The sequence below is a fragment of the Diabrotica virgifera genome, chromosome 9 (assembly GCF_917563875.1).
Source record: "Diabrotica virgifera virgifera chromosome 9, PGI_DIABVI_V3a".
Classification (NCBI taxonomy): domain Eukaryota; kingdom Metazoa; phylum Arthropoda; class Insecta; order Coleoptera; family Chrysomelidae; genus Diabrotica; species Diabrotica virgifera.
In genome coordinates, this window is record NC_065451.1 from 158,556,460 (window position 1) to 158,571,039 (window position 14,580).

Below are 14,580 nucleotides of genomic sequence, written 5' to 3' on the forward strand. Positions count from 1 at the left end.
TAGTTTTTCCTTATATTGGATAAAGTCATCTCTGTGAGGATTTGGTATGATGGGATTATGTGAAGATTTTGTTTTTTTTTGATTGAAAATGGGAAAAAGTAGGCAGAGACGGAGAAATAGGTGGAGACTCCGGAGCAGATGGCTTACGTTTTTTCACTTGTCTTTTGGGTGAAGTATTTCGAACAATGGGTTTACGTAGCAAAAAGCTAGAATTTGGAGTTTGGGACGTACTGGGGAGTGGCAGAGAGGGAAAATTAGTGGAATTATTAAGAACTGAAAATCTATTATTTGTAGAAATCTTGGCATAAGATGGATTATCATGCAATCTTTCAGCTTCTTTAAATGTAATATTTTCCCTGGCCATGAGTTGTTTGATATTTTTTTGTTTCTTATATACTGGACAATCTCTGGATGTAGAGCAGTGTTCATTATTTTGGCAATAAATGCAGAATTTTTCGCAAGAAGAGTCTGACGTATGATTTAGGCTAGAACAGTTTCGACAGTGAGAAGATTTGGTTTTACATTGCTTGGCAGAATGCCCATATCGCAAACAATTAAAACATTGAACAACGGGGAATATATATGGTTCTACAGAGAAATTGCATAAATTAATTGTTATATTTTGAGGAAGTTCATTTCCTACAAATTGAACAATAACCATTTGTCTGTTTACATATGAAATATTACCGTCTTTATCTGTTACCTTTCGTTTCGTGCGTTGGACTTGAACCACCTCTTTATGAGATATTATGGCATTTTTTAAATATTCCTCAGAAAAGTATGTATCAATATTCCTCAACACACCCTTCTTGTGTGTAAAAAATTTGGGTATATACGCTACTAAGTTATTATTAGACATAATTTTATTATTAACTAGATAATTAGCTTTTTCATAAGACTTAAAAATAACTTTAACGCGATTAAGACCAATCGATTTGATATCAAGAACATCGGATTTTATATAATTGTCAGTCAACAAAACGTGACCAATCCGGATTGGGAAAATTCTTCCCAAATGCTTATCAGTACTCTCAATATATACAAAATATGGACCTTTATCCTCAGTTCTATATCTATTATTTAAATCTATAAAATTATTTACATACCTATCCTCCTCTGCGTCCTTATTTTCGGGTGGCGAAGTGCCACCCGAGGTCTCATCCATTATATATTTTTTTAATCACTTACCTAACCTACCTATTATAAACAATAAAGAAAATTAACAAAATGAACACTAATTAACACAATAACACACAATACACCGAGAACTGCTCGTTTGTATCGTTAAAATCAAACTATTAAAATGCGGAGAATAAAAATTCGTGTCCACACTTTGACAATTATTTGACGTGAGATTTGATGGTGAGCTTAAAACATGTTATTATCTAATGTACGATATCTTCAACTTTTTTTGTTGGAATATCTTCTACAACTCAAAAGTAAACAATACGAGACAAAATTTAAATCCGCTAAGCATGATATCCGTGACGTTGACGTTCCGTAAAATGCGAATTGATCGCTCTAATTACGCGGCTAATAGTCCATTCTTTGACGGTTTTTGCGGTAAATTTTAAAGAACCGCTTGGATTAACTTGAAATTTGGCATACATATAGATAATATGTCAAAGAAAAAAGTGATATTGTGCCGATGTGTGCTTTTGCTCTGGGGGTGGGTACCACCCCTTCTCGGGGGGTGGAAATATGTAACCTCAAAATAACCTCGGAAATTAATAGATATTTCAATTCTGAGTAAAAAATCTTATATACGACTTTTTCGGTAAATTGATATTTAGCAAGTTATTCACGATCGAAATTGATGATTTCCTACATGAAAAATGAATGTTTTTGAGTGGATTTTCAAAAATATCTCTAAAATTATGCATTTTTACGAAAAAGTCATTATAACCAAAAAAACCTATTAAACGAGTGAATAGAGTGGTGTTTTTTAAATTATTATAGCAATAACGCAACCTAAGTTACAGCCTACTTAAAATCGTGGTTTATTCGAATTAACCTTGAATCAAACATTTTATCATTAAATAACGCAAGAAATAGACTTTTAGAAAGAAATTATGGAGACATCTTTTAAATATTTTACTGATGCCTTTAAAAGGTGCTATGATAAAAGTGATTTGGATAAAAAATGGCTGAGTTATTACAAAAACAAAACGATTATGTCGTTGAAAAATTAAAAGAGTAATTACTTAAATTGGTGAATTTTTCACAAAAATAAAAATTAACATTATTCCATACACAATTAGGTTTATTTATAGCCTGACTACGCGTTCTGAGATTTTAACCAGTTTAAAGTACTTAGGTTTGAAAAAAATTTCAATTTCGTATTAAATTATTTTTTGATATTTTATAAATGTTTTCAATTTTCCAAAATTACTTGAAAACTAAAAGAAATCTGAAAAATATATATCAATACTAAAATGTAGTATTTTTTATACTAAAACTTATTTAGTTTTTTCAATGTCTCTATGGTAAACACTGAGTGAGATATTTATATTTTAAATTTGCACGTAAGTGTAAGAAGCAGTTTTCTAAGCTCTTTGAATCGCATGCTTTAAAAATCAAAGACATCCAGAAAGTCCAGCTTCTGCATACTTTTAGCACTTACAATTCCCCACAAAATAAGCTTTGGAACAATGAAATATCTTGAAAATTACAGAAGTTATCGTTAAAAAACCACATTGAAACTTATGTCGAATACTTTTTAAGCGTTGATATAAGTATTTTATTTTTTTTCATGAAAAAGGCGCATCGTATGAAAAAAAGGGAAGATATATTTTCTGTCATAAATTAAATAAGTAACTCAAAAATGCTTTTTGATTTGAAATACCTCAGTGGCGTAGTATTTTTGTTTAAATCAGAGTAGTACCCGTATGCGCGCCAATGATGAATATAAAATTCTTAATAGTAAGCCTGTCAATATAAAACCCACCAAATTTCATTTGCATATCTCAACCGGTTTTAGAGCAATCAATAAATTTTCACTTTGTAAGAGAAATCTCAACGACCCGTATCTTATAACTTCATTAGCTACAACACTGGTTCTACTAAGTCTCCAAACTTCATACATACACAAATTTTTTCAGTTTTTCATAGTCTATATTTCTGCTCGGAATATTTTTTCGATAAAATACTTACTTTTTAAGTTATTTGCGAAAAACCGTCTAACAACGTGGTTCTTTTGTTGAAAAATGAACATATTCACTCGCAAATAACTCGAAAAGTATTGACTTCGTGAAAAAACTTTATAAAACAAAAGTTGCTTAGAATTAGTCAGTTTATCCATTTTCGGACTTATTTTGGACCTATATTTGTTCACCCCCGATAAGGGGTGAAACTCACCCCCAGGACAAAAGTACATATCGGTACTATATCACTTTTTTTCTTTAACTTATTAGCTATGTGAATGCCAAATTTCATGTCAACCCAAGCGGTTGTTTAAAATTCACAGGTTTTGCAATATTTTAACGTGAGTGAATGATCTAATAAATCTATTTGTAGGGGTAATTTATAAGGGTTGAAAATATTAAATATTTAATAAACTAAATTGCAAACATAAAATAAAGTTTAGATCACTACAAAATACATTATTACTTAATTTAAAGTTACAAAATATTTTTAAACAAATTCTTGTTTAGAGGGTAGTGTTTAAGGGTTTAAAAATAGTTATAAACAATAAAATACATTTCAATATGAGAAACAATCAAATTCCTATATTTAACATACTATTTTTTTATATACATAAAACATACTAGTTTTCACCCCTTAAAAATAAAAAGCACATATTGTAGTCATATCACTTTTGAAGAGAAGGATAAGATGAGCTTATTTGCAAAATTTCTTCTAAATTGTAGCGGTTCTTTAGAATTTAGAGGTCTTGCAATATTTTACCGTTAACGAATGGACTATAAAGGTTTCAAACGATAGCCAAAAAAATTTTCATTATGTATTTATTAACAAAACAATTGTAACAAATTTCATATGTTAATAATTTACGGTTTTTCTCCAACGTGTGTTAGATGTACTACTTTTAAATGAGATGTTATATTAAATTGCTTTATACCCGCTTTACATCAAAATAAATTGAACAAGAAATTGAAACTTCTTCAAGGTCAAATTTGACTTATACAAAACAGAATTCTACATCCAATTTTGCCGTGAATAAAAAGAAAATAAAGAAATTTGACAAAATAAAACATAGCCAATTGTTATCTTCTTCTTGATGTGCGTATCCGTGACGAATGTTGGCGATCATCATGGCAATCTTCACTTTATCTGCAGCAACACGGAAAAGCTGCACAGATGTTGTGTTGAACCAGCTTCTGAGGTTCTTTAACCAGGATGTTCTTCCAGTGGCGGCTCGTGACCTCAGTATGCGGGTAGGCTACACATATACTTCGGGTAGGCGACTAAAAATATACTACAATTTATAATACATTTTGAGCCGCCTTGCCATACTAAATGTAATCTATGAGCGCAACAATGTGTAAAAATTGCTTTTGGAGCATCTACTTTAATTTTTGATTGTAATCCGTTTAAAGAGCCAGCCATTACACTTGCACCATCGTAAAATTGAGCAATTTATTTATTTTTGTAATCATATGGCTCAAGCACGTTTGAAATTAAACTATATAGAGCGTCTGCAGATCTATTCTCGCTAACATCAAAAAACCCTAAAAATCTTTCTGTTACCTGACCAACTTTGTTGTTAACAAAACGGATTGTTAAAGTACACTGTGATTTTTCGGTTATATCAGTAGTATCGTCCGCTAGTATAGAAAAAAATTGCATTTCATTAATTTCTGTTGAAATTTCATTTTTTACGTAATCGGCAAGGCAATCTATTAAATCATTTTGTATTGTTTTTGACAAACCCGTGAACACCCCTTCTATTTTTTAACATGATCTTGGATTTCCTGGTCGCGTTTAACTACTAAATTAAAAATTTCTTTAAAATTACCCATGTTTGAAGAATTCTTGCTCTCATCACGACCGCGAAATGCAAGTTCTTGTTTTCATAACAGAATTGTAACATCAATTTCTTCAACTTCTTCATTATATATCTTATTAGATAGAGAAATTTGTCCAGCTAAAGCACTGTCAATAGTTTGTTTATTTTTTTCTAACCGTTTTAAACCTAAGCAATTATTGTTTAAATGTTCTTTCGAAGATTCATATTTTTTTAAAGTAGCTGATAAATTTTTCAAATCTGAATATCCCTGACTCACCCAAACATTTTGCTTCAAATTTGGGAGCAACAGACAAGGCCAACAGAAAAGTGAATTTTTAAAATAACTTCCGCTTAGCCATTTATGATTTTCATACCATATTGTTTTAAACGATCTCGAAAATGGTCGATTGTCTTTTGTCTTATCTGTGGATAAAATTGTTAAATTTGGTAAAGGCCGGCCCATTGAAATAATTTCTGATCTTTCTTGATTTTGGCGGCTTGAAAAAGGCGTCTCGATCACACTGTATATTACATCGTTTAAAATATTCATATTCGATGACTAAAGTTTTTCCACCAATAAAACTAACACACCTACGTTTCAACAACGTCAAATATTACTTATTTTATTTATGTATCAAATAATAATTTACTCTTCGAATAAATTGATAAGTTAACAATTAACCTCGCTTTAAATTTTTAATTATCTATATAATCTAATAGCACAATTCGTCAGTTTAACTTTAAATTATCCAAATTGTATTGAAACACAATAAAAATATAATGGACGACTGACAAAAAATAACTATTCACAGATTTATTTGTCGTTAGTGAATTATTACTAAATTAATATAAAATTAAAATGCCATTCAATAGACCGATCTCAAATTTACCTGTTTATTATTCAGTTTTCATAAACAAATTTAAATTATCCTACCTAGTTTTATTCAATACTTAACCTACTAATAACAGCCAAAATCAAAAAACAATTGTAAAACAGTTTCACAAGACACAAGAGAAGCAACTGATAAAATTTTGTAGGTCCGGCTATAAGACTCTGTGCCTATTCGCCCCCTTTCAAAATCGTAGAATACGGTCGTTACCAGCAGACCTGTAGCAGGCCTGCTCGCGTAAACAGAGAGATCGCACGTCAATTCGGTGTTGGCGTCGTTCTATTTCAGGCTACGTTTTCAAGTGCCTGACCAAGGAAGAATATAGAATCTTATACAGTACTACTGATACTACAAGGGGCGTACAATAATTATAACTACGGAGAAAATTTTTTGGATATTTTTAAAAATAATTTGGATAATTTTTGCTATTTTATTGTAGGTATTGTGTCAAAATTTATAAATTACAATTTTGAAATAAGTAATTTATATTAATAATTTATATTATTGTACTACATTTGAAGAGGGTAGGCGGCGCCTACCTTGCCTACCCCGACGGGCCGCCCCTGTGTTCTTCTTCTTCCTGGACCTCGCTTTCCAAATATTTTTCCTTGCATGATGGCTTGTAGGAGGGCATATCTGGATTCATTTCGCATAATATGTCCAAAATATTCCAACTTTCGAGATTTGATGGTGGTTAGAGTACTTCTCGGTTCTTCCCCATTTTTCTAAGAACCTCCTCATTTGTGATCCGATCAGTCCATGGGATTTTAAGAATTCTCCGATATAGCCATATCTCAAATGCTTCCAATTTTCGGCACATATCCTCGTTCAAGGTCCATGACTCAACACCATAAAAAAGGACAGAGAAGACGTAACATCTCAGCATTCTTACTTTTATACCAAGAGAAAGGTTGTGGCTCTTGAAGAACGCCCCCACACGGTTGAAGATTGATCTAGCTTTTCCGATTGTTATATTTCATCAAATTCCTTCATTTTCTTTTGATCCACATTAAAGTTACAGAACACTTTAGGTGATCTGTGGGTAAAATTGGATGTCAAATTGTGTTTTGTACCACAAACCATACATTTTGTACACGTCAAATTTGGCCTTGAATAACTTTGTCAATTTCTTGTTGATATAAAGCGGGTATTAAACAAATTTCACACTCTTAAAGTTTAACTCCAGTGTCAGTGTGGACCCTTAAATGAATTTTCAAACTACGTACTGTAGAAAACTGGTTTAAACAAATTTCACATTTAAGCGGTTTTTCTTCCGTGTGCACTTTCAAATGTGTTTTCAAAGAACTTGTTTGACTAAATTGCTCAAGACAAATTTCACACTTGTGAGGTTTTTCTCCAGTGTGCACTCTTAAGTGTACTTTCAAATTCCTCTTTGCAGTAAATTGCTTTAAACAAATAGCGCACTGGTGAGGTTTTTCCCCACTGTGCAATCTCAAATGTATTTTTAAATTATCTGCTGTACTTAAACATTTAAAACAAACCGCACACTTGTAAGGTTGCTCTCCAGTGTGTACTCTCCGATGTGTATTCAAAGCACCTGCTTGACCAAACTGTTTAAAACAAGTTTGACACTTGTAAGGTTTTTCTCTACTGTGCAATCTCAAATGTGTTTTCAAACTACTGGCTTCGCTAAACTGTTTAAAACAAATTTCACACTTGTGAGGTTTTTCTCCAGTGTGCGTTTTCAAATGTCTTTTCAAATCACTTGTTGTAATAAATTGCTTTGAACAAATTTCACATTTGTGCGGTTTTTCTCCAGTGTGTACTCTCAAATGTTTTCCGAGATTACCTGCTTCACTAAACCGTTTAAAACAAGTTTCACATCTGTAAGGTTTTTCGCTAGTGTGGACTCTCAAATGATTTTTCAAACTACCTGCTGTAGAAAACTGTTTAAAACAAATTTCACATTTGGGCGGTTTTTCTCCAGTGTGCACTCTCAAATGTCTTTTGAACGAACTTGTCGTAGTAAACTGCTTTAAACAAGTTTCACACTTGTACGGTTTTTCTCTACTGTGCAATCTCAAATGTGTTTTCAAACTACCGGCTTCGCTAAACTGTTTAAAACAAATTTCACACTTGTAAGGTTTTTCTCCAGTGTGCGTTTTCAAATGTTTTTTCAAATCACTCGTTGTAATAAATCGCTTTGAACAAATTTCACACTTATGCGGTTTTTCTCCAGTGTGCACTCTCAAATGTGTTTTCAAACTACTTTTTGCAGTAAATTGCTTGAAACAAATTTCACATTTATAAGGTCTCTGTCCAGTCTCAACATTCACATTTTTATTTAATATTTTTCCTTCAATGTGATGACCTGTATACTTTCCTTTATGAGACGAACGTAATGGTTCAATTATTTTCAATATGTTCTCTTCCTCGGCACAACCTAAAATGAAAACCAACTATAAACATTTTACTGAAACAGAAAACAAAGGAATATAATATTCTTGGGATAGCCTTGGTTACGGTTACAACTTTTAATGAACAAAGTAGCACAGGTTAGTAGCAAATTTGGACTAAAAATTATCACTTCTAAATCTAAAGTCATGATAATCAGCAAAGAAAAATTGAGAGGGTACAGTTTACCATCAATCAAAAAGTATAGTATGGTATAGTTAGACCTAAACCCAGACATCCAAAGTGAAAGTTATCCTCCAACACCAAATTGTTCTATATGGTCCACATAATGTTCAGAAAAAAGTCACACCATTTTGAGCGTCGGGTTTGAGGGGGGGGGGGAGAGGGGGGAGAAATCTGCAAATTCGTAGTTTTTTAAGTTTTTCGTCAATATTTCTAAAACTAAGCGATTTAGCATGAACAACCCTCTACACAAAATTGTTCTACATTAAATTTGAAATAAAAAAGGCCCAATGCATAACCCTTCTAAAATGAACGGTTCCAAAGTTACGGAGGTAGTATAGTATAATTAGTCCAAAAAAAGGCCTAACCCAGACATCCAAAGTAAAAGTTTTCCTTCAACACCAAATTGTTTTATATGGTCCACATATTGTTCAGTAAAAAGTTACACCATTTTGAGCGTCCGGTTTGGGGGGGAGATGGGGGAGAAGTCGGTAAATTAGTAGTTTTTTTACGTTTTTCGTCAATATTTCTAAAACTATGCTTAAGCGTAAGGAATGTTCTATAGAAGAATGTTCTACATAAAATTTAAAACAAAAAAGGTTCTATACATAATTGTTATAAAATCAACGGTTCCAGAGTTACGGAGGGTGAAAAATGGAGGTTATCGATACTTTTTATATTTACCGATTTCTACCCCCTCTCCCCCCCAAACCCGACGCTCAAAATTGTGTGACTTTTTTCTGAACATTATGTGGACCATATAGAACAATTTGGTGTTGGAGGATAACTTTCACTTTGGATGTCTGGGTTTTTGGTATAGTTATATCATAAATATTGTCCAAAAAATATAAAAAGTATCGAAAACCTCGGCTTTCACCCTCCGTAACTCTGGAACCGTTGATTTTATAACAATTATGTATAGAACATTTTTTGTTTTAAATTTCATGTAGAACATTTTTGTATATAGCATTGTTTACGCTAAAGCATAGTTTTAGAAATATTGACGAAAAACGTAAAAATACGACTAATTTACCGGCTTCTCTCCCATCTCCCTCCCAAACCGGACGCTCAAAATGGTGTAACTTTTTACTGAACAATATGTGGACCATATAGAACATTTTTGTGTTGGATGAAAACTTTTATGTTGGATGTTTGGGTTAGGCCTTTTTTTGGACCAGTCAGGGCCGTCTTAAACACACACGGCGCCGGGGTGCAATACTCTTCTTTGCGCCCCCTTTGGTAAGAAGTATTTATAGGTTATAGTTATGGTAAAATTAAAACTAATTAAACTATATTAAAAAAAACGTTGTTTCAGTATTCAAACAAGATCAATTTTATAACACATATCAGAGTCAATTTTTCTAGTTTTTAATTTGGCAAAAGTTTTTATTATTTCGGTGGTATCTATTTTTACTTGCATTTCTATACTTAATTATTTAAACCGGGTTTGTTAATCTGTCTTGGGCCATTGTTGAGTGCAGATAAGTTTTGATCAATTTAAGTTTAGAAAAAGACCTTTTATCTTCAGCTACTGTTACTGGAAGTGTTAAATATATCCTTACACACCTAGAAAATTTGGGAAAACACAGAGTAAATTATTAGAATATACATATAACTGATAATACTTATATTGTGTTGCAGACATATTGTGAACACAATATGTCTGCAACGAATTCTGCAATTCTTTGGTCACGTGGTTCGCAGAGGTGACGACAGTTTGGGAGATTAATTGTTTCTGGAAACGTTCCGGCGAGAAGATCAAGAGGACGATCACCAACTAGAGGGTCTGACCAAATAAAGCATTCAGCTGGAAACTCATTCTGCGAAGCTCTTAGAGCAGCTGTAGATTGAGACCAATGGAGAAACATTGTTAGGAATATTGGAAGAAATCACGATCCTCAGTAATGGGGAAACGACAGGAGAGAGAGAGAGAGATAACTGATAATATCGAGTGGGCTTATGTCTTTATTTATAAGAAATATTGGTAAGAAATTCTAATTCATTTTCATTTCATGCGCTAGTTTTTTTTCAATTTAAACGTTGCGTTGTTTTTAAGTTTTTTTTTTAGTTTCTTCTACTCAATACATTTTCCAGGAAAGAAACCTTATAATTATGTTTGCTCAACATTTCAAACCTTACACCTAATTTTGCAATGACAATGTCCAATAAATAATAATAAGTTAACTTTAAAATTTTGTTCTGAGTCTAAAAATATCTTGTGAGATCTATGCTTATCTCCCTAATTCAAGAAAGGTCTCGAATTCATTCTTTATAAAACCAGTCGATAAATCTGAACTGATCCAAACAATCAATAGTATCAAAAGCAAATCCTCCTGTAGTACCGATGGTCTATCGATAAAAATTTTTTCTAATCTCCCAGAAAATGTGTTAGAAGTCCTCATCTCACTAATTAATGATTCCTTTGAGAAAGGTAAATTTCCAGAGTGCCTGAAGACAGCCATCATTATTCCTCTTCATAAGGGTGGTGAAATATCTAATACCTGCAATTATAGACCTATTGCACTACTACCGGTACTCTCCAAAATTATTGAGAGACTCATAAAAGCCCGACTTATATCCTTTCTAGTTGAAAACAACATTTTATCACAAAATCAGTTCGGCTTTTTAAATAATAAATGCACCACTGATGCCATCTTTTCTGTACTACATGAGGTTTATCAAGCACTGAACAATAATCTTCACACTGCCACCGTTTTTTGTGACTACGCCAAAGCTTTTGATTGTGTAAATCATAACATTTTGATAAGAAAACTAAATTTCTACGGAATTCGAGGTATTTCTTTAGATTGGTTCCAATCTTACTTGGATGATAGGAAACAAATGGTTAGAGCAAATGATACAGACTCTAGTCTCAAAAACATTGTATGTGGGGTACCTCAAGGTTCAGTATTGGGTCCTCTACTTTTCCTTATCTTTATTAATGACATCACTAGTTTAAAAATCGATGGAAAAATCTTTCTTTTTGCTGATGATACCAGTATCACTTGGAGCAACTCAAATATTGCAACTCTTCATGCTACTATAACTTCTGATCTACTTACAATAAAAACCTGGTCTGACTCTAATTTACTCTCGTTTAACGTAGATAAAACAGTGGCATTGTCTTATAAAGGAGTCCTTCAACCCTTACCTCTTAATAACAGCCAGATCAGTACCGTTGATTCTGTGAAATTTCTTGGTATTTTTTTAGACAGCAACCTTAAATGGTCCCACCATATCGATTTGTTAAGGAAGAAACTATCCTCAGCTTGCTATGCTATAAGATCTGTTTCGAATGAACTCAATTTAGCATCTTCCAAAATAACATATTTTTCTTTGTTCGAGTCACATCTTCGTTATGGTCTTCCTTTTTGGGGTTCTGGTACAGCTGCCCAATTCGATGTTATTTTCAAATTACAAAAAAGAGCAATTAGATATCTGTTTGGCCTCAGAAGAACAACACATTGCAGAAGTTACTTCAAAGATCACAGAATTTTAACCCTTCCATCTTTGTATATTTTAGAAACTGTTTGCTTAATTCGTAAACATCTACATGTCTTTCCACCAAGACCTAATCATGACTACTTCACGAGAAATTCTACGTTTGACGTCTATATGCCGACCCCGTCCTCTGAGTTAGTAAAGAAATCTATATTATATTCCGCAAAAAAACTTTACAACTATCTCCCTCTACAACTTAAATCTGCAGCATCTTTCCCCAAATTCCGTAAACTGACAAAAGCCTACCTATCTGAAAGACCATATTATTCAGTAGAAGATTTTCTTAATCAATAACTAAGAAATTACAGTACCCTTTGCACAAGTAGTATTTTTATTATCATTTTTTTTTGTCTATATTTGGGTGTCATATGCAGCAGCTTAACTTTTAAACTTATTAATTACTAGGTAGACTATGCATTTGCAATTTACTTAAATTTTGCAATTGACTACTTCTGTTTAACTTCATTATTATTGTTATTATTGTAAATATATTGACGATTTATGTAATTTTAGTAAATTGGATTGTTATTGTTTTGTTGTCTTGACTTTTTATAAGCTTTGTCGATAAAATTGTACAATTTTTCATGACAATAAAGCATATTTCTATTCTATTCTATTCTATAAAAGGGACTCGTCTGCAGCCTCGTAATTGAGATTGAGATATATTTTTCGGGGACATGGACGAACAGTTTCAGAAAATTTAGTTTCGCAATCTAGTGTTCTTTAGCAATTGATACTGAGTCAATTAATATCTGCTCAAACGCAGTGTCAGTGTGGTTATTGACAGGGCTAGATTTACATATGGTCTGAATAGGCTATAGCACAGGGCGGCAGAATTTAGGGGGCGCCAAATTTTGGTAAAAAAGGAAAACCTGAGGAGGGGAGGACGGCAAATCGTGGATAGCCCAAGGACAGCAAATCTTCAAATCCTCCTGTGGTTATTGGCTAAATCTTTATTGACTTGATCAAGCATCTTGACAACTTCGGAAATAATAATATCGCTCGTTTGCAAAGTTTTGTTGATAATAATATTAAATATTTGCTAAAATATTGTACCATGTCACGACAGAGCCGATAAACTTAAAGTTCTTTAATTTTGTCATCAATAAGCTTGCTTCTTGTGTCATTGTCGTAGTTGTTGTCAACAATTGAGGATAATAGGTACATCGTAAATTTTCCCCATATTAAAACGAAGTATTTTTAGTGAGTCAATTCTACTCTTACATCGCGTATTTGAAAGCGCTTTTAATGTAAAAGTGGGTATCTTATTCATTATGACATTCAACCGTAATGTTGATGAGGAAAAAACATAAATTTCTTGAACAATTGGAAAAACAAATTGTTATTTCCAATGAGCATTTAACAGCATAATTTTAGCACTAAATTAAGGTTGTGAGCTGCACAAGGAACATAAGAGCACCAGGAATAATCTAACTAAGGCTAAACATTTTTTTTTCAAGGCCCATATTTTTTCCTCTGATATTTATCCCATTATCATACCCTTGGCGTCGTAAATCATCTAAATCAATATTCATTAATTCCAAACATTCTAATAATTTGCTAATCCTTGCTCGGTAGTATCAATAACCGGTAAAAAACTGACTAACTTCGGCCATCATAAAAGATTCTACCGCCACCTTTAAAAAATACCAACACATAGCAATGCGGAGCTTTTACATACATAGCTCCGCAAAACAGCAATAATTATACTTTTGTCAGCAGAATGGGAACATGGCTCCTAATCTAAATGGGTTTCATATTTCATTTTCATATCGTAGTTGTAGTAAGCATTAATGCCTTTGTAAAAAATACCGAAAGTGCACTTGTATAATTTTGTTAAAATTTGTAGTTTTTTTAAGGACAAGAAACGCAAATTTGGGCCTAGCAAGAGTTCGGCTTGCGCCCTTTGGACTTGGCGCCCGGGTGCTCCGCACCCCTTGCACCCCCGGGTTAAGACGGCCCTGGGACCAGTTATACTATACTACCTCCGTAACTTTGGAACCATTCATTTTAGAAAGATTATGGATAGGGCCTTTTTTATTTCAAATTTAATGTAGAACAATTTTGTATAGAAGGTTGTTCATGTTAAACCGCATAGTTTTAGAAATATTGGCGAAAAACTTAAAAAACTACGAATTTACCGATTTCTCCCCCTCTCCCACCCAAACCCGACGCTCAAAATGGTGTGACTTTTTTCTGGACATTGTGTGGACCATATAGAACAAATTGGTGTTAAAGGATAACTTTCACTTTGGATGTCTGGGTTATGGCATCTTTTGGATCAACTATACTATACTAGTAGTAGAACGTGTGCCAAAATGCACGTACCTTGGCACTACATTAAATGAGCAGTAACACCACTCCCAAGGAATAAAAGCTAGAATAGAAAAAGCAGGGACAGCGTTCATCCAAATGTCCAAGCTGTTCAAATCACACAATTTGAATTTAGAACTGAAACTCAGACTCCTCCGATGTTATATATTCTCCATCTTATTATATGGAGTAGAGTCTTGGACTTTAACGGAAGCAACGAATGCGGAAGCGTTCGAAATGTGGACATATAGAAGAATTCTTAAGATACCGTGGATGGACAAAATATCAAATGCCAAAATACTCCAAAAACTC

The 14,580-nt window shown here is 33.0% G+C and overlaps 1 protein-coding gene across 1 annotated transcript in view; it reads right to left on the bottom strand.

Annotated features, from left to right (window-relative positions):
• Positions 1-6,272: 6,272 nt before the first annotated feature.
• The window catches only part of LOC126891749 (zinc finger protein 664-like), a 38,718-nt gene continuing 30,410 nt past the window's right edge, over positions 6,273-14,580 (bottom strand). The window contains exon 2 of the mRNA XM_050661038.1: positions 6,273-8,260. Coding sequence (XP_050516995.1) covers positions 7,026-8,260 — 1,235 coding nt within the window. The 3' untranslated portion in view covers positions 6,273-7,025. The remainder of the gene's footprint in view (positions 8,261-14,580) is intronic.